We start from the raw sequence: 21,381 nt of genomic DNA, 5'->3' as shown, positions 1-21,381 counted from the left end.
ATCTGAAATTTAGTCTCAAGTGGCAGCATTTTCTTTCAGGATATGATGCACAGAACCAAACTGTTTCTAACAATGAGTTCCTAAATCAGTGTGAATACAGAGCTCAAAAACAGGTAGTTTCAATTCAGTGTTTTTTGAAAAATCTCTGCTTAATAATATCTGAAATAAGCAGTAGCACATGTCTGTCCTATTAGAAAGGACAAATTTAAATTCAAAACAGTACTGAAGGAGGGCAGTGATTTGCTTGTCCCAAGCCTGCTCTTTCCCACCCTTCACACTGGCATTACAATAAAAGCAAGGTTATTTGTTCTCATCTGCAACAAATGATTACTAGGTCAGATAAATACCTACCAAAACATGGAATTTAAAGAATATAGCAATGACTATATCATCTATTCTATGACATTATAACCCAAGCGGATGTTTAGTTGTGAAACAAAGAAATTAGGCTAAAAATACTAGGGTCACATCCCAACTCAGCAGAGGATTAACTCATTATCAATTACCTAGCTTGTTGAAGAAAATAGTTAACTGAAATATAATTCTACTTTTGAAAGTTGCCATAAATGTTCACTTTCTCTGCCTTTTTAGTGAGGTTTCTCAAGTTTTAGGTATAAAAACCGAATGTACAAAAACTTACTGCTGAATTTTTTATAGTTTCTGTAGTGAAAACCCATTATATTTTTAGTCAAAATAGTGACACTTGCTAATAACAAAGGGGTTGTAATAAAAGCAAACCTATCTACATGTTACCTCTACTGTTTTGAGCTTCTATCCACCACATATTTGTTTTAAATGTCTGTATAGTCCAGTATCTTGTACATTTCTGCTGTCCTCATACTGTTATACATCAACGAACTAAGAGAGTAATAGCATCATCATTTCCTTTTGTAACTCAAAACAAACCTAAATAATAGTTCTCAGTTATAATCTACCCAGAACCTGAATTCTTTTACCAAATTAAAAGTGCTGTTTTAACAAGTCCCCAAACAATTTGCACGAGCAAAGGACACAGTAAATGGAAGGCAGAAAAAAAAATTAAGTACATTGCCACATTCAGATAATTGAATTCAAGTTTGCTATCATCTAAATTGAACTAAAGCATAAAAAATCCATTCTAATAAGCTTAAAAAGTTTTATTATGTTAATTAGCAATGTTAGCATGACTAATAGAACTTTAATCAATTTAATTTCTACTTTAGTGCACAAAAAACTAAACTCCTTACTGTATGGTTCCTTGAGCATAGCAGGTGGTGACAGTTTGATAAAATAATCTAAGACACACAGCAACAACTGGAAGGAAATCACCAGGTCATCCTCCACTTGCAACACTTTACCTGCAAATATTTAAAAGGGTGAAGAAAAACTTTGTGAAATGTTTGACTTAATTTTAGAGGTAATTCTGAAAAACAAAGGTTTTGAAGTTCATATAACACTACCACTAGAATTCATAAAGCATCACATAGGATGCCAGTGTTCTTTAAAGGCTATCAATTTTAAAAGTCATGGCTCTAGAGAGGTTTGTTTCTTTAGAGATAGCAACATATACAGATACATATACACAAACTTATTGTGCACAAAACTCCTGCCCTCAGTACTCCCTCCTGATTTCTTTTTCATTTTATTGTAGTGTTGTAATGCTGCAGGCTATTTTACTTACATGTACCTCTTATTTCTGTGTAGTTCCTCCTCCCTTTCTTTTTTGTGCTCTTATGCAAGCTTTTTGGAAGCTGCTAAATATTCAGAAAGCAGGATCTGCTATTATACAGCAGAGAAATTCAAAACATGCTAAGACACTGTATGCTTAGCCTGTCAAATACCTATGAAATTACTTAAGTCACACAAACATTAGCATGAAGAGCACTTTTAAAGCTGCATTATTCCAGCTGCATTACTCCGTATGCCAGAGAAGATCTCCAAGAGAGCACGCATTGCCACGAAATATTTGGAAAGCCAATAACGACTCAAAACAGCTACAGATCCCTATTTGTGCTCTACTTACATGTCCAATTTTTGTATTTATTTTCTTTCAGAACTAGCAAGCATCACCCAGGCTCTCCTGCAACTATATGCTGATAAATTTTAGTTTTCTTTGTTCTCAAGAAAAGGCAGGCTAGAAAAACTTTTTTGCGTTTTGCTTTATGCTAATGCTTGGAGAATTCTAGTGAAAAAGCTCCATGAAACTCAGCTGATCCAAGACCAATTTTGATATCAGAGATGTGTACACTTTGCTGGGAACACACACCTTGAGTAAGCAACAATTAAGATATATGAGTCATTCCCTTTTGCAGGAGTAGTACAATGAGACAGGACTTCACAGACTACTGCAATTGTTTTATCACTCCACTTTAACTTATGCCTTTTCAAGAAAGACTCATAGTATTCAAAGGATGTGATTTCAGGGACTTATTATGATATCTTATTATTAAATTTATTTTTATGTATATTACATATAAATATATATGTTATAAACGTATGTCATTATAATTTATATTTATTTAATATATAATTATATATATAAAATATAAAAAATCTGCCAGTCTTTTCAGTTAATCATCCATTATTAAAATACTGGCAGTTCATAAAGCACCTCAGAATAGAGTCAAATACAGAATACCAACCTTTAAAGTAAAAGAAAAAAATCTTAGAAATCTTAAATACATATATTTCTATACAGAACGTAATACCAATGACAACAATAACCAAATTGCACTAAAAAAATATTACCAAATACTTACAAAAGCCAGGCAATCAAAACATTCTGAGCTTATATGATGTATATTTGTAATAAGGATGCTAGTCTTATACTGGACATGTAAAAGAAACTCACTTCAACAATATTCATCCAAATAACTGTCTTTCAATCGAAACTCACCTTTTGCCAGCAAAAAAGTAATCCAGTAATTTTTTAGGACTAATACAGAACTGAGTTCAGCAGATATCCTGTAGAGAGACAAAAATACTTTGCATTGACAGCTCTGTAAAAATCTAAACTATAATTTCTGAAAACATGCTTCAGTTTATGGAATTATTTAAGACAACAGGCAACATTTCCCATAGAGTTAAGTTGACTAAAACTCTCATTCTGTTTCCTATGTAATTATGACCACACATCTGAAAAAATTAAGTCTGTAGAGCCATTCAAGAATCATGAAATATCAGTATCATCCTTGGAAAAGACAGTAAACGTAGGCAATTTACTTAACTGTTACAAGCTGTTTTCTCTTGTGTCTTTGACTAATGTCCTATTCTCCAGTCACAGCATGAACTCAAGCTCATTTTGGAGTTGCTAAGGTATCTTTTAGTACACTTATTTCTTACTGTGATTAGGAAGCTCACTCTCCAAATGTTTATTTCCACCACGTCAAGACATATGCCATTGGATAGCGATCCTTCATGAAGGATATATATAATATATATAGCTATATAATTTCGGAGTCTCTCATCATCTCATTAAAATTTGAAGTCCCCACTAAGGCTAAATTAAACACACGACATACTACAACTTAAGTCAGTCTTGAAGGGTTAAAAGATAAAATGCTGTCATGTTTTATATCTTTACAAACACAATTTAGGAAAATCAAAAACTTACTCAGTACTGGGTTGTTCCAGATAAATAAGGCCACAAGTCCTATAAAATAAAAATAAATTCACGTTTTTGAACACTTTTCTGAAAGTGAACTCTGCAGTATCTTTGACTTCAATGTAGTAAAATAATACACCAGTTCACAAAACATTATTCTAACTTAAAAAAAAAAAATATGCTGGCTATCAAAGAACAGATTAACAACAGATCAACTACAGGCCTGCCATAGCTGAAATTATGTTGTCGCTTGCATACTTAGGTCAAAGCTTAAACAGCAGAACAATTTTACCTTGCTATAATAAAATCTGTTCTTTTCTTCCAGAAAGACAAGATTTGTACATACATTGTTACTCAGTGTTTCATAGAACACAGCAAAGTGTGCTACAGCTGCATAGAACACTATAAAAGGGCATTTTAAAATCTTTAGTGTTTCTGCAGTGTCACTGCAAGTCTTGTGGTATAAGGCTGCTTCCCAATTATTCTAGGTACATGATTTCAAGAAATAAATTCGGTTTATTCAAAAACAAATTAGGAAAACAAAAATTAAGACAAATCCTGCTTGAAAAAATTGTTATTGCAATACAAGGTTCAAAAAAGTAAGCAAAGTTAGAGGAGGGAACAAAAAACCAGAACATGCCTGTGTATATCTGCAATGACACTTATAGCCCAGAAAAGACTTGCAATTAATAAAAAAAAATTATTTATAACTTTCACAGAATTTCACAGTTTTAAGGCAACTATAAACTGTACAGAAGTATTGCCATATACATATTGCCCAGAATAACAGTAAGTGTGATTGGTTGGACTTCGAAAAGACAAATAAAGCTTATATCACATTTATGCCTTCATTCTATAAACTACCAAGGGGTCACCTACTACCCCTTTCAAGGGTCATTTAAGGAATATTTTGTGATTTTGGAGGAAAAATGTCAAATAAAAAAAATATTAGATAGTAAACCAATCCTCTTATACATCTGTAAAAAACTCAAAGTGAGTAGCAATCACTTGTCATGCTACTCTTACTACTGTTTGTGCTGCAACAAGTGGATTGTTTAACAAAGCATTGTAATAGTTATGGAGTAAAACATAAGATGTGTTTATTCAATACATGTTAACAGTTCCATTTCACTGTTCTGTAAATATTAGCACACAGAGTTTAAGTGGACTCCTGTAATACACAGTTTGAAAAATTCAAATACTTAATTGTTGACAGGCATAAAGAAATCATAATTTCAAAATGAAAAAATGTACTGTACCTTTCAAACTTGTGGTATAGTGCAACTAATACATCATATTTCTTTTTCAGCCTTGATACAGTGCTATCAACTTTAGTGCTTACAGTATCCATGTTAACATCCACCTCTTTCAGAAACTGAAAAAATGTGCATACACTGAAAAAAAGGAAAAAGATGACAGCTTATCACAACTCTGAGAATGAGTATCCTGAAATAGCTCTTAAAAAAAAATAAAAACACAAGCCCATCAAAACTCATTGCCTCACTTCACTAGACTCCAGCATACTTTTACTACTACTACTATTCTTATTCTCAGTGACAGAGAACTTTGCCTTGGGAAACACTACTTGTTTACTTCAAGCCCCACCTTTACATTTTCCAGATATAGGAATACTGTTCAATCAGGTAACAGAAGTATGTCACAGTATGGGCACCACTATAGAAGGAAAATTTTCTTGGCTAGCACAGATACCATCTTTGGAAGTCAGAATTTGCTAACTAGACACATCTTTCTTCTTATTCTGCCAGTAAAACCACAAGTATCCAACAAACATATCTCAACTCTTCTGTTCTACTTTAGAAAGGCTCTTACTACTCCAAGAACATGAACCTTGGTTTCATTCATTCTAAATAAAGACCTTGGAGTGAAAACTGAGATGAATGCATTGAATTATATGGAATTTCAAGTCTTGCAATAGGTATTGTGGCAAGGACATTCCCACTCTTTGGAAATGCTATTACACAGGGGACCAAAGTTCTCCCTACTCATCCATGTAATATGATGGGTCATCAAGGGAGCACTTTGTTGCTATGTTCATAAGCAAAATGAGCAGATTGCTAAAAATCAAAGAGGAGGAACCTATCAAATATATTCAACTGTTTCAACTGTATCAAATACATTTTGATCCTTTATCAGAATATAGTATTCTGAGAGACTTTTTGATCTTTGTCAGATTAAAGAAACAATATAAAACCAGACAGAAGCTCATTTAAGAACTCTTTTACCATGGAATAAAAAAATCTTTTCAATATATCTGTGTGGCTCTAAAGGATAAGATGACTGGTAGAAATCTCTGCCAGTTGACCCTATAGCTGACAAAAAGCCCAGGGCTAACAAGACTGATGAATCTAACACAAGGTATGCCTATTGCTGTTGCCACCTAAATTTACTTTAAAAGCAGATCTTGTCCTACAATTTTAGTTTCTCACTCATGAACTTAGTCAATATAAAATATAACAGTAACCTTCCCCTTTAAAAGGTGTGTACAAAAGTACAAAATTTAGACTGGCATTAAAATGTTTTAAAAAGAGCAGCATGCTTGGAAATTATCTGAAGAGTAACTTTTTTTTCCACTGTTTGATTTAGCCTAAGCCTAACGTTGGGAAAAGGTTTTATAGAAAATCTTGATACAGGGGAAGAAAGGGACATGTCTTAAGTGCAATTTACACCAATTAAAACTGCTGAATACCTTAGGTTGAGCAAGAACAAGAATTAGTCATATAATGAGTCATACAATCAAAGCTAACCACAACTGAATCAAACAAGTATCACTGCTCCCCCAAACTAAAATATGATAGCAAGACTCCCAGTTTACCAAAATATTCAGAATTCTTATAAATAACCTTCACTGTAAAATCAACTAGCCTGATATGCACAAAGATTTGCAATGCTCTAAAAATATTTTCTTTACAAAAATGTTGATGAGTTAATTTTGAAATCTAAATTTACATACTTAAATTCACTTACCTCATGCCTATACTTTTCAGAAGCTCAGTGAAAGTGAATGTCACTTCATCCAGATCAATTGCTACAATAAAGATACACACTCCCCATGTTTCTTTTTTCTTTTTGTTACAAGCCTTTTAGAAAAGAGAGGAAACCATTTTCATTATTCAGTAGAAATGGGTAATATATGGAAAGCATTAATTTGTCCAAACATTATCAGAAATGGTTAAACAAAACATCCTCAAACATTTGACTATGATAGCTAGTTATCTGATAATGGAAAATGACTACAAGTTTTACAATATACATGAAAGACCAAACACTCCAACACTTATTCCTACAGCACAAGATCAATTTAACTCAAACAATTCACCAAAGCTCCGAAATACAAGCTTTGGTTCCATGGAACATTTACACAAAGCAGAAGCCATGATCGTCTTTTTTTAAAGTTACCATATTTGACCTTAATAAGACACCAAAGGTTAAGGAATCAGAAGCCAAGTCATAGAATAGTAAATAAAATCTTTACAATGACAGGCAAGAAACACTCATAACTGGGTACAGCTGTGTCTCAACCACTTATTCCTGCTGAGCCGCAAATCCATCTCTCTGTTTAGTAAAGCACGATAGTAACAAGCAGTTACAGGCATTTTCCTACCATACATCTACATTTAAGGTCTTCTGCTACTTAGAAGGTGCAAGTTTAACCAATCATCTTTCCTTAAAAGAAGCCAATACACAATGACAGACATGCCACCCACATGGAGGAGAACTCTTGATGGTTCAACAAGCCACTCACTATTTTGCCAGTGTCAAAACTCCAGGGGAGCCAATTGTATGACACAAATTCAGAGCTTGTTTACAGTTAAAGCCAGATGATTCATCCCAGATGGACTTGAATGTATGAGCTCAAGACAAATTCACAGCCACATTAATTTCTGAGCATTTTCTTCTTGACCAATCTGACTCAAGATCTTTGCTGTAGCATCACTACAGAAAACGGGCACGGCACCACTCAACATCTGCCTTTGGCTGTCATTCAGTTTCAGTAAGATGACTTGCAGTGACCTTAATTCAATTCATCACAAAGCAAAGCCTACCTACCAATTGCTAGTCCAAAGCTTATTTAACACGTACTAGTCTACATAGATTTTTCTTTTTTTTCTTTTATTATCTTTTATTTAGGACTCTAAGGACCCAACACTGTAACTTCAGAAAATGTAGGTCAGTTCAGCTGAATCAATATACAGCTCTTACAAACTCTTTCAAAATATTCATTTCTCATTCTGGACTTACTATTATTTGATCTTGTTTTAGTTTAAATCTAGTGAAAACAAACTAGATGAATCACAGGTTTAAAATGCTCCTGTGAAATGGGATTCTTGCCTCTCTTCAGATGTAGTTGCAAGATGTTAAAGGCACTAACAGAAATAACTTCTGTTCTCCAGCGTTAAACTAGTAACAAGGAGGAGATGGTCACAGGAAGTCTCAGTTCTAGTACACAGTTAGAGATGTTCTACTATTCTGCCAACACTGGTAACAATTTTGATGATAGCCTACAAAAGTGATCCAGGAACAGAAACTTCAAACGATGCTGAGTGTAAAAGAAGGTCAGGAGAAACGTACATAAGAAATAAGCAAACACAGAAGGGTACTTGAATCAAATGGGATACAGAATGTCTACCTGTCAAGCACCTGATTTTTGAAGAGAACGATGTGGAACTTGGCTTACTAAAATCTCAGCTAATATGTCCCAATCAATGTAGAGACCTAGCTTGACGGTACAAGAAACATTCACAGGTCGTTGTTCGATAGAGTCCAGAGGAGGTCATGAAGATGATCAGAGGGCTGGAGCACCTCTCCTATGAACACAGGCTTAGAGAGTTGGGGTTGTTCAGCCTGGAGAAGAGAAGGCTCTGGGGAGACCTTATAGAAGCCTTCCAGGGGCTACAAGAGAGCTGGAGAGGGTCTTTTTACAAGGGCATGTAGTGATAGTACAAGGGGGAATGGCTTCAAACTGAAAAAGGGAAGGTTTAGATTAGATATTAGGAAGAAGTTCTTTACTGTGAGGGCGATGAGACACTGGCACGGCTTGCCCAGGGAAGCTGTAGATGTCCAATCCTGGAAGTGTTCCAGGCCAGGTTGAGTGGGGCTTTGAGCAACCTGGTCTAGTGGAAGGTGTCCCTGCCCATGGCATGAGGGTTGAAACAAGATGACCTTTAAAGGTCCCTTCAATCCCAAACCATTTTATGATTCTGTATGTTTATGATTACAGTGGGTAGAAGATGACTGGGTAAAAGACTCAAGAAGCACTTACAACAGAAAACTGATCAGAATTAAAATCTGCAGGAAAAATATTCCAGGAAAAAAAATTTCTGAAAGTGAATATTATACCCATTGTCTACGGATAAGAAGTTCTGTGTAAAGATGGTTTTTCAGCCATACCACTTTTAAATTTTTATTGAATATTGTCTGGGATGTAAGATTAATCTAAACTGTTGAAAACTGAGTAAATTAAAATGTAATACTATCTAAAAGTAATGGAGGTCAATGGAAAGTATTGAACTGAGGAAATTAGTTCATCTGATATGGTAAGTTCCCATTACACTTTTGCATGTTAGCAAGACTGGAGGGAACATCCATCTTTACCCAGGATGGGCAAAAGATGAGTAAAAAAAGAAACAGTGTGCCAGTCACCTGAGCTTTTAAAGTGCAAGGGCACAACACATACAAGCAATGCATCTGTTGCTAAGATACTGAATATCATCAACAAGAGGCCATGGTGATGATTTATGTTTGCTTTGGGACTTTCAGTAGCTCTTCGTTTTCTGTTTAACAACAGAGGATCCTAAAATATCTGCAATTTTGCTCATCCATCCAACACTTCAGTGGATTCAGGTTCAGTTTAGCTGCAGTTCTATAAATAAGAGACAAAAGGTCTAAACAGAAAATACTTTATTATCTCACATGTTTCATGCTTTTGCCAAAACCAAGAAGCCTCTGCATCTTTTAACATGAGGATGAGATGGCTTGCTAATTACAATGTTCTCTTTTTAATAAGAAACCTCAACCAAAAGGAACTGATTTAATTTAAATGCAAAATTTTATGAATTGGGGACATCTGATCTGCTGATCAATAACTCTTTGGTCTATATAGAGCAATCTTGTTATATTTAAGAATTCATTATTTCATTCCTTGGCTTAAGCTACAGTTCACCTTTTAAGTTTTCTTCACAAAAAACAGTTCAACTCTTGTTGAATCAAGTGCTCTGCAGTATCTGCATACCAGTGTAAATCACCAGTTGGAGAGAATTTCAGAATGTAAGATTAGTAATTAGAAACAAGGAAAGACGACTGAAACATCTTTAGATGCTAGAAACTTTCTGGGGGGAAAAAAAAGGCAGCAAAAATACATTAATGACCACTGGCTTGAATTATAACACAGAAGCAAATTAGTACAGAACTTGGGGAAAAAAATTCATGGACAAAGAAAGTTAAACTAGGAAGGACTAACTATGCAGACCGCAGATCTTTCACCATGAGAATTTTTTAACAGCAGGTCAGACAAACACTTGATAAAAATGGCTCAGGAATTCATGAGTCTGAACAGCTGAGCAGCAGCAGGAGAACATTGAGCCACATTTCCAAAACAGAGTTACAAACAGTAAACAAAAAAATGGAGCTCCTACCCATGCACTATATATTAGAGCAAACTGGGCTGATGAGGTTGAAGCACACCAGACCCTATGTCTCAAGGTCCTTGGCAGACTCCAATTTCTATCAATTTCCTAAACCACTTCAATTTTCTTTGTAGAAGTTTGGTTCCAATTTAGTCAGCATGTCATCTGTTCCTCACACTGGTTCTTTGCAATATATTCAGCAACAATTCACTCAAGGCTTTTTTTCTGCTTATATCACCCAGTATTCTACTTTAGATTCTCATTTTATTGTTCTCTACCAAAATACACAGTATCAGAACATAACAAACACCTTGAGTTTTTTCATAGCAGTATTAGTCTGGCTTCCTGGACCTCTTCTAGTATTTCTTACACCAACAATCACATGCTGCTCACCAAAGTACATTAGTAATTCCACTAAATCTATCCACTCCATCTAGAATTTATGGGCATTATTGGTTCATAATACGAATTTCAGGAGAGTTACAAAAAATTAAAATACAAGAGAAGCAAGTATCAGAGCCAACTGTTAAGCCAACAACTGCCAGTGTGCAAGAGTTTTGAAATTAAGACAGTAAAAACTACAATCAAGCTACTTAGGTAAATCCACACTGCAGTTTAAAACTAAAGCTACCTAAGTAGCTTGGTTTGGTAAAGAAGAGAAATGATAGAGACAACAGAAGTATTTGTATGACACTAATGTAAAAGCTCTTACTTAGATAAACACTTCCATGTGTACAATAAACTTGTGTGGGAGTTCACCAGATATAAAAAGAATTTAAAAAGAAAACACCTTTCTGATCACACGTCAGATACCTTCACTACACACACCAAGAGTGCTGATTCAGTACGACATCTCTGGAATCAGCATTTGGGATTTTGTCTGAGAGATTTTGAGTTACAATTTTATTGTAAGAGTGTCATTAAACTTTGGCTGTCACAGAGGAAAGCTTTAATGCTCTCCCGCTACAAAGGAAAACACCACCATATTTAACAGGCAGCTGCAGTGATTTGAACAATCCCCCTCTGCAGATCTAATTTTTACAATTACAAGTCAGCCACATTTTCCAGAAAGATTGTTACCATCTCTCTCATCACCCTTCTCCTCCTTCACACCTCTCACAGGAGTTCAGTCTGTTTCAAGGACCCAAGGCCCAGTTGCAAGAGAGTGCAGCTGTGTATCCTTGACTCACACACTGCGGAAACAGATAAGTTGACAGGAGTGTAAGGAAAGCTACAGTGCACAGCTGTGAAAGATAAGAAAGCTGAAATTTCAAAGAGAAGCAGCATCACTAGTAGCTCACATATTCAAAAGAAAAAATATCAGTGTGGAAAGGTGTGACATCCTGAGGGGAAAAAAAGCAGTGTGTCAGCCAGTTTTGGTGGTGCCAGTGGCTCCAGTGGGCATTGGCATTCATTCCAGGGAGCAGCAGATACCAAACTTTCTCCTTCCTGACTGATGCCTCCTGGCCAGCAAAGTGTCTCACCAAAGTGCAGGCACATTTAGGCTGATACATCACTACAGTATAGCAATCTTTTGTGCACCTGCCAAAAATAATGGTTTTATACTTTTAAGATGCATGTACCTGGTTGAAGAGTCTCTGCACATGGTTACATGTACCCTAAGTGATTCCAAAAGGACAGCATTAGAAGATGTTTTCACTTTAAGTCACTAAATATTCACTGAGCAAGGATACAGCAGATGTTCAGACTATGTCCACACCCACATTTGCACTCCGAATCTCTGCCAGTTACCACAGTACCTAAGGTCTGGGCTGTGCTGCTTCCTAGTTAGCACTGCAAGTCCCCTCCACATCCTCAGAGGCTTGGCAGGCACAATTCTGAGATCAACCATAAAGAACAAGGGCAGGGAAGGTAATGTTTCAGGTCTTTGTGCGTTGTAAATGGCTTGAGAGCGGGATCATTAGGTGCTACCTCTGTTTCCATCAGTGGCCTGACGATTTAAGCTTCTTCAAGTAAAACCAACTACAACGTTAAACAGAAGTGTTCTGGTAGGTAATTATCTCAACTAGTGGCCCGCCATTTCCCCTTTTGCTTAAGAACAGAAAGTTGCTACACAAGCAGCTTCTGTTCCAGTGCAGAACTGGTTAGTACTGACCCCTACTGATTAAAACATGCAGCTGGTGCTTGCAGGACAAGCCCTGCGACAGCCCCTCCAACATATCACCTCTACCAGAGGAGGGAAAGGAGTAGGCATTTAAATACAGCCTCCTCCCGAATCCCTGCATCTTGAACTAGTGTCACCCTGAGAAGCCAGGCTCACCACGATAACAGCTTGACCTGAAAAGTGCAGCAGCAATTAGCCAGGCTGTTACTTTGTTTGACTTCACTGTCAAGTGAAGTCTGTTCTCAGCTAGAAGTAGCAGCTCCAGTGCCTTCCAGGTCCCCACAGAGGCACACACTTGTGAGCTTACCCATTTCAACACTTTGCTGATACATCTGAAAGTTTGAAGAAAAGGACTTGGATTGAAACACAATATAATGTAGATTTTTTTTTTCCTATACATTGAAAGGCTCTTAGCAATTGGTCTTATGACAACAAATATTAGCTATAAATCATAATGAAGGTCTGGTCCTTGTCCTGTTATGAATAGGTAAAGGAAGTCATCTTCAGGTGCTGAAGGGTATTGAGTATCCTGTATCTTATCTGGCTAGCTCTAGGTAAAACAAATTAGTGAAAATCGGTGCAAACAAAACTTGGCCTGTAAGCAAAATTTGTAGGATTATGCTGAAATCTGTCTTGCTTTTTTCCCCCCTCAAGAGAACTGACTACTCCTGTTTTCATTCATATACGGGAGCTAGACTATGCATTTTGGGAAATGCTTCCTGTGAACACCTATGGCCAGGAAAATGTCTGTTACTGAAAGAGCTGTACAGTCTCTCTCCCATGCTGTTACTAAACTTGGTTGCAAAACTCAAAAGCAATAAGAGTTGGTAAATCCACACTGCAGTTTAAAAGCTACAGACAACCAGGTAGTAGTAGTGACAAACTACTTTACATTCAGGATGGCAGAGCACTGGAACAGGCTGCCCAGGGAGATTGTGGAGTCTCCCTATCCGGCAATGTTCAAAACGTACCTGGACATGTTCCTGTGTAACCTGCACTGGGTGACCCTGCAGGGGCATTGGATTAGATGATCTCCAGAGGTCCCTTCCAACCATAACTATAGTGTGGTAGCCCTGGCAGGTCAGCTCAAGTTGCAGAAGAGTAAGCAGAAGTGCAACATATATATAAATGCAAGTCCACACAGCAAGTTATACTGCAGCTAGGTATTACAAACCTAAGACGTGTTTGTATAACAAGCTTCTGACATGATTTAATCGTATTACAGTTGTTCTCTGAGTCAGCTTCTTGACACAGCAGTGATACTGAGAAGGAAAAGCAAAAACCACAAAAAGGCCTAACATTTTATTTATTTCTTTACACATGCCCAGTGACTAATTTCGAATGGAAATACCTCAATGGTAGGTACATACAGGTTATCATTATGCAGTAGGAAAAAAAAGAGTTTAACATTCCTTTCTTCACACTAGTCTTCTCCAGATCCTTTCTGCAGCCTCATAAAGGAGGCAGCAGGAAAGATACAGAGAAACAACAAGATGAGCTGTATAAAGCTGACCAAGACATATTTGAAATAACTTACACTTTGAATATTTAGCTGATCACGTGGTGTTTTTTCCTACTGTGATTTATTAGTCATCTAAAAGAATTCTTTAGCCCATACCTTTATTGCAAAACATTAACAAGAAAGGGGAATCTGTGGAAGCCAGTTTATACAGAGACGAATATGGCAATACTCAACTTCGTTTTTTTCCAAGTGAAGTTAGACTGAAGTCACACTGCACAAGCTTTGGTTGTGAGACACTTGGGCCCCGGTGCAGCAAAGTAATGGTTCAATATCATCTGAACCGGGGCAGAGGACAGACACTACCACAGAGGAATGCCATGAGCAGCAGGTACTTACCAGAGCTCCATCCACTGCGGATAGGCTCTCATACGTCTTCCACGCTTTCTCCCTCACGCTCTCCGACACTTTCAGGGCATCACAGAGCACGACGAAGTCAGCCTCTCCGATCTCGAGCCTAGGAAAAGCGTCAGACATCGCCAGCGGGGACTCGGTGCGGCGGACCGGCCGCACACCGGAGCGACGAGGGACCTCACACCACCCGCTGCCGGAGCCGCCCCGGGGTGACACCGCCCCACCCGGCGGCACAGCCCGGGAGAGGGCACAGCCCGGACCCCCGGGCGCCGAGAGCCCCGGGGCGGCCCACCCGCCCCCCCAGCCGTCCCGCCGCAGCGGCTCCCGGCCCGGGCGGAGCTTACCGGGGAGCGGCGGGCGGCGCGGAGCCGCCGTCGGGGCTGGCGCGCTGGCTCCTGGCGGCGCCTGCCCTGCGCGAGGGCTTGGGCGGCATCGCGGCTCCGGGCACCGCCACTGAAGGGGCCGCGGCTCCCGCTCCCGGCCCCCGCCGCCGCCCGAACTTCTGCGCCGTCACTTCCGGGCCGCGCCCCCGCCCCGCCCCCGGGACAGCGGGAAATGCGTGAGGGATAAGGGAGGCTTGGCCGGGCCGCCAGTGCCAGTCCTTCACACAACGACCACCGGGGCTGCCGGCGCTGGAGATTCCTTCGTGCCCCTCAGTCACCCCAGGGACGGCAGCCCAGCTGTGCCTGATACGTCAGGTACTCAACAAGCTGACGGGGCAGTCGATACATCTTTTCCGTGACGTGGGAAGAACCACAGACCTATATATAAAAATAACTAACTATACAGGTGCAGAGCAGGGCAGGAATTGCAGATTCATTATGCGCGTTGGTTCAATAAGGCCAAGTGCCCTGTTCTGCACTTTGGCCACGACAACCCCATGCAGCGCTACAGGCTGGGGGCAGAGTGGCTGGAGAGCTGCCCAGGAAAAGGACCTGTGGGTGCTGATCGACAGCTGCTGAATATGAGCCACCAGCGTGCCCAGGTGGCCGAGGAGTCCAGTGGCATCCTGACCTGTATCAGCAATAGTGTGGCCATCAGGAGCAGGGAAGTGATTGTCCCCCTGTACTCGGCACTGGTGGGGTTACACTTTGAGTGCTGTGTCCGGTTCTGGGGCCCTCACTACGAGGAAGTCCAGAGAAGGGCAACGGATTTGGTGAAGGATCTGGAGCACAAGTCCTATGAAGAGTGTCTAAGGGAGCTGGGATTGTTTAGCCTGGAGAAGAGGAGGCTCAGGGGTGACTGTATCGCTCACTACAACTACCTGAAAGGAGGTCGTAGCCAGGTGTGGGTCAGCCTCTTCTCCCAAGCAACTAGCAACAGAACAAGAGGTCCTCAAGTTGTGCCAGGAGAGATTCAGGTTGGACATCAGGAAGAACTTCTTCACAGAAAGGGTTGTTAAACATTGGATGGGCTGCCCAGGGAGGTAGTGTAGTCACCATCCCTGGAGGCGTTTAAGGAAAAACTGGACGTGGCACTTAGTGCCATGGTCTCGTAGACAAGGTGGTGATTAGTAAGAGGTTGCGCTCTGTGGTCTTAGAGGTCTTTTCCAACCTAAATCATTCTCAGATCTCTCAATCTAGCATTCATCCAAGTCCTCACTGAAATGTTACTATAGCACTGTGCATTAAAATTGCGCTTAACATAAGACATTCAGTCTACGGGCATCCCCTGGATTTTAAGCCAATGAGATTCAAATCCCCAGTGCCCTGATTCACAGATCTTAAAAATCGACTTTGTTGTCTGCAGTTGCATACCCATGTTTAGATGGCAGATCACTGTTGTAAACAAGCACGTTTATTTTCAGATTTGTATGATGACAACTTCTTAGAAAAAGGAAAAATATTTGTACATAGGGATTCTTACTAAATGCACATATTTATCTGTTGCCTGTAAAGCAACTAGTTTTAGTGAGATTGCTGTCAAAACTCTGGATTTAAAAAAAACAAAACTGAACAAAACCCAAGATGAGTGTTACTATGGTATACAGTTGAAATTCACTAGAATTTTTAAGATTCATACATTTTGTTAATTTTTTCAGGTTTTTCCTTTATATTCATTAACTTAAAACAGGAGAACAGACTGGTTGTCTGCTATATAATTAGAATGAAACCAATTACAGAAAAAAATGGGATTTTTGGAGCAAATCAATGTACATAAATTCCAAACTAAATTTTTGAGTTGTAGACTGCCTTGGGATTTAGACATTCTGTATTATGATCCTAGTACAATGGCAATACATTTTTCCTGCTTCTAAGCATATTTAAATACTTCTTGTAATCAGATTATATCAGATGCTTTGGAAGGTTCGGAGTCTAGGACTGCCTGTCATCTACAATTGAATCACAGACAATTAGACAGATTTACCAGCTTGGAAAAGTAAGCTAAACCACAGGTGAGTCCATTGCCTTCTCCTCACAACTGGCTTTAAGAGGACGAAAGAATTTTAAGGGAGAGCAAAGCATCTCAGAAAACTTGGTCATAGCCAGTGGAGACCATCCCAGCTGTCAGCAAGAAGGAAACACACCCTCCTGGGTCACTTCCCTCACAGCTGCTTTAACATGCTGTTAGAGCCAGGCCCTGGATCATCCAAATGATAGGCAAAAAATTTGTCTCTTGGCCCTCTGTGTCTTGCTCTTTTCAAGGAGTTCACAAACCAGCCTCAGTGTGAATACTAATTTTCTAAAATTGTTAGTATGCCAAGCACCTTCTCAAGTCAAATGTTATGCACTTTTTCATCAAGCAAGGCTCTTAGGGCTCCCCTCCATGAGCAGGTATAACCACAATATAATCTCAGAATACTTAAAGTTACAACTAGAGGGAGAAGAAGGGAGGCAGCAGATGAATCAAGCAACAATAACCTTAAACTGTCCATCCTGGAGTCTCAGATGTAGAAACTACATCTGAACTGCAGTAAGAAGAAACAAAATGTATGTATATACTTCCAAAGAAAGGCATGTGCTTGTGTAAAAACATATGTAAAGTTCTGCACTTTTCCCCCGCCTTGTTAGAGGCACTGATTTGAATGTTTTAATCCTGTATTTTAAAACTTCTTCTTTTAAATGGAACCTTTAGACTTTTCAATAAAATGACAAAGGAAAGAAGAAAATCAGCTCTGAGTGGGAAAAAGAAAAAAAAACAAAGGAAACACTGCAAGGTCAAATAAAGTATTAATGATCATTTTCTCATTTGACTTGACAATATCTAAATGTTTATTCTAAACATCTCGCTACAACTGCCTTTAAAGTATAGGTCATAGGCAGTTGGAAGTCTGTGAAACATCGCCCTGTCAGGCAGTCCTGACACATTGTTTCCAGCTGCTACAAAACTTAGGTAATTTTATTATCTTAGTTTTTTCACTTAAAACTGTTGCTATTAGTTTCATGGTAATTGCCGGTGGGAATAGAAGCCATGATTTCACTGCAAATGAAACCAAGCCTAGAAGCTTGATACTCCTTTAGTTTTCATAAAAATGAAATATTTGTGAGAAGAAAACTTGATTTAAGTACACCTCATGGTCTACCAAGACTAGCTGCTTACTCCTACATTATCACGGACCTCCATCACTTAAGTTGTTACAATTACAGTAAAATCAGTTCTTCTGGAGTTGCACAACAAAAATGTATGCACTAAAACCACCAAGTTGGGAGCCTCTGGATATTAGTGCAAGTACTAAATATTTGCAGAATTTTTTCTTGAATAAAGCTCATAGGCTGTAAAATTCATGGATTATAGATGTCTGCCTGAATCACACCATTTCCCTGTCTGTAACAGGCAGAATTAACCAGGGAGGGGACATAGCCTCTCCAGGTCAGCCTTTTCAGAGCAGCAGCCTCTAGCCCCCTGCCATCAGTGTCACCTGGAGACCAGCTGTCCCTCTCAAAGCCCCAGCACAAGTGCTAACAGGAGCGACAGACGTGCTCCAGCTCCCTGCAGGCCAACTTTGCTCCACCTGCTGCCCTGTAGGCCCCAGGCCTTAAGAACTTCCCTGGGGCAGCACCTGGTGCAACAGACAGACCTACGTGCTGGTCTTGCTTCAGGAGTGCCTCAGGGACACTCTCAGGCCATGGTTTGAACAGGCCTTTTCCACTCCCCAGCATCACCTTTCTTGGTAATGCTGCCTTGAGATTACAGTGGCATCAGCTCTGCCCTGGAAGCTGGAAACATTCTGCCCCTGGAGGATGCAGGGCATCCTGCGTCCTCTCTGCAGGGCAGTTCATTCTGGTTGGTACTGCCAACTGGTAATGAAATAAAGGTCAGCAAACAAACCACAACCTTCTTATTGCTTGCAATTATACTGTCACAATGACCCCATTATGATCCCTCCCCTTCCGTCCTGCTCAGTTCCAGGTTCTGCTTCCTCTCAAGATGCTCCGGCAAGGGAACACCCTGTCCTGCTGCTGGTGGTCTCCCCAGTGAGGATGTTTCCCATGCCACCACTTCCAAGATTTCCTAAGCCCACAAGAAGCAGAATGCACTCTACTGGAAGTAGGTTTCAGGAATCAAATTAATCTTAACCAACAACCTGAAACCCACTTGAAAATTAGCAACCGTAGCGTGTAGTGAACAGACATAGGCATTTCTCTGAACTAAACCAACCCATGATCTTGGTTTTTCCTTTTTAAGTGTGCCCAAGCTAATAACATTCTTTACTAAGCCATGGCAGTGAAACACCCTAATTAGGTGAAAACATTTGTGTATAGCATTCCAGAAAAACTCATAGTATGACAACAATACTATAGGCTCTATGTTGCTTCCTCCATAGCAGTAAAATATCCTCCTACAACAAGAACATGCAATGTCAGTGAGAATGCAGCTCCAATCTCTCTAAACCACAAGCTTCTGCTAACACTATGTCAGACTTCCATCCTCCCACTCAACCAGTACGAACAAAAGTATGTGCACACCTTGCCAGATGTCAGCTGGCATAGCTGAATTCTTGCATTTTCTGTCTTGCAGGCCTTAAGTATTTTTTTCATGCCAAAACTTGCCCCATGCATCTTTACTAAAGCTGCAAGGCTTCAGCTAGAGGACGGAGGACTCAGAGCTTTTGTCATGATCTGCAAGCCCAGATCATACACGTCGACTGGTCACAACAGCCCTACACAGGCAAAGACCAGCTGAATTTCATGAGGGTGTTTGGGACCCGGGAGAGACCAACACACCCCCCTCCAACAAATAAACACGGATGCATAGGTTAGTGATTTTGCTACATCAGTGACAAAGTGTGTCTCAGCATTAGGATTAATTTTCTTTCTTATAAGGAGTTTTAAAAATATTTGCAAAGATAATTGTCCAATGAACCAATTTTTATACTAACCCTTTTCTGGAATTCATTGGGCTAGAAACATGGTTTTCTCAGAACAGCACAGCTATGTTTGTTTATTAGACTCTTAACTATTATTATACTTGTATTTATTATATTTATTTATTTATTTAAAAATAAAAAAAGTCCAAGCATCTCCTAGTTCTTTCCATGGATTCATGTCCCATGCTTCATGGACTTTGTCTATGAGGGCAGAAGTTCCAGCACGAGCTTTCGCTGCACTCTGGGTGTTTTAGGTCGTCTTCCCATACAAACTGCCTGGCATTTAATACGGCATTAGTACATGCTGGGCACTTTCCCTCAGTACACACAAGTTTCTCCCTCCTTCCCCATGCTTATTTTCCCACCACTGACCAAAGTAAATTTCCTTCCACCATCTAACAGGCTCAAAAGCTATAAGGGACACAGGCATGTGGCATGATCTTAGAAACTGCCTGTCTGTAAGAACAAATCTACTTCTCCCCCTGCTCCACCACCCTTTCATTAGCGTCATTTGCTGGTGTCTCCATTAAAGGACACACCACAGATCACCAAGTTTGGCTGTTGAGTTTTATTTTGAAAACAAGCTAAAGACAATGCGAAGTTTGCTTAAAAATTAACATGTTTCATGCTTAACTTATGGAAAATAGGAACAGTACACTCATGAAAAGGTAGTAAACATCCTTAAAAGTACTTCAGTGTGAATCTTGCGTCATACAGGGCTCCAAAGAATGCACCAATAACCTTGTCCTGACATAGACTTAACCTCTGTTGCAAGCACACAACTACAACATCCTCAATGTCTGCACCTAAAGTTTTCCCAGCAGGTTTTCCAGCTTGCTTGCATCTATACTTAAGTTCAGCTATATAAATATAATTTATACGTGAACATATAACCTATATGTACGTGAGGCTTTATTTGATGCTCATGACTTCCATGCACCATCAAGAATGGATTAAAAAAGTCTGGCTTTTGGAAAACAGCAGTTATACTTTTCATTTTACATATAATGCACTTACACTATAAATCAAGCCACACGCAGATGAAGAAAAAAAAGTATTGTGTATTTAGGAAGCTTCCTTTAAAACAAATTATTTTATCTCAAACCAAACATTCACAATAGCAGGAAGCTGGATGATAGCATGTTTATAATTGTATAATAGCTCCGAAAACAGTAAAGCATCCTCCCACTATATTAAGAAAAGATCGTTTAAAAGATGAAAAATAAGATTAGTACAAAGCCTCTTAACTGAATTAACCTAAGACAAATGATTTGGTCACCTATGGTGCATATTATTTAAAAATAGGTTTAAACTATTTTTTTTTTTGCAAATCCTCTATTCAACAGTCCTACTTTCCTGATGAATTTGGTCAGAAGACAAATCAGTTCCCATATCATGGAAGCTCATAAGTGGATTTGGGGGAGATTTTCCAGCCTTGTTTTTGAGTGTTACTCCCTTTTTTCATGTCCTGTATTTTCACAACCACCTTCAAAACAGCAGGTACTATGCTATATCTTATTCTGCACTCTCCCCTAGAAAAGTTGCTGTTACAAAGATCCCAATCATATTTTAAAAAACCCAACAAAACCAGTCCTGCTTTAAGAATGGTAGTTTTTAAGTGTAAATGGCACAATGCAGAATGGCACTAGTGGTATTTGAGTGAGCTCCAGATTAACCGGCAAAGCTCAGGGACACAGGCTGGCAGAAATGCCATGAAGGTGAACAAAGGGAATGGCAAAGTCCTTCATGTGAACGTTCCTGGCTCTCAGCCGGGTCAGCCTGACTCACGGCACACTCTGGATGATGCCTGTCATTTGACAAATAAGACAGGGATTTCAGACATGAACA

General features: G+C 39.3%; 1 protein-coding gene across 2 annotated transcripts in view; it reads right to left on the bottom strand.

Moving 5' to 3' along the window:
• The window catches only part of RB1 (RB transcriptional corepressor 1), a 544,421-nt gene that overhangs the window by 55,832 nt on the left and 467,208 nt on the right, over positions 1–21,381 (bottom strand). Inside the window, exons 1-7 of one of the 2 annotated variants that reach the window (XM_064647278.1) lie at positions 14,570–14,729; positions 14,211–14,328; positions 6,569–6,681; positions 4,843–4,977; positions 3,593–3,631; positions 2,876–2,943; positions 1,227–1,337 (exon numbers count right to left, since the gene is read on the bottom strand). In XM_064647278.1, coding sequence (XP_064503348.1) covers positions 1,227–1,337; positions 2,876–2,943; positions 3,593–3,631; positions 4,843–4,977; positions 6,569–6,681; positions 14,211–14,328; positions 14,570–14,658 — 673 coding nt within the window. In that variant the 5' untranslated portion in view covers positions 14,659–14,729. Of the gene's footprint in view, positions 1–1,226; positions 1,338–2,875; positions 2,944–3,592; positions 3,632–4,842; positions 4,978–6,568; positions 6,682–14,210; positions 14,329–14,569; positions 14,730–21,381 lie in introns of those variants that run through there. The other variant, XM_064647279.1, reaches the window with a different exon arrangement.

Source organism: Pseudopipra pipra, chromosome 2 (assembly GCF_036250125.1).
Source record: "Pseudopipra pipra isolate bDixPip1 chromosome 2, bDixPip1.hap1, whole genome shotgun sequence".
NCBI lineage: Eukaryota > Metazoa > Chordata > Aves > Passeriformes > Pipridae > Pseudopipra > Pseudopipra pipra.
This window is presented reverse-complemented; position numbering and strand designations above follow the sequence as displayed.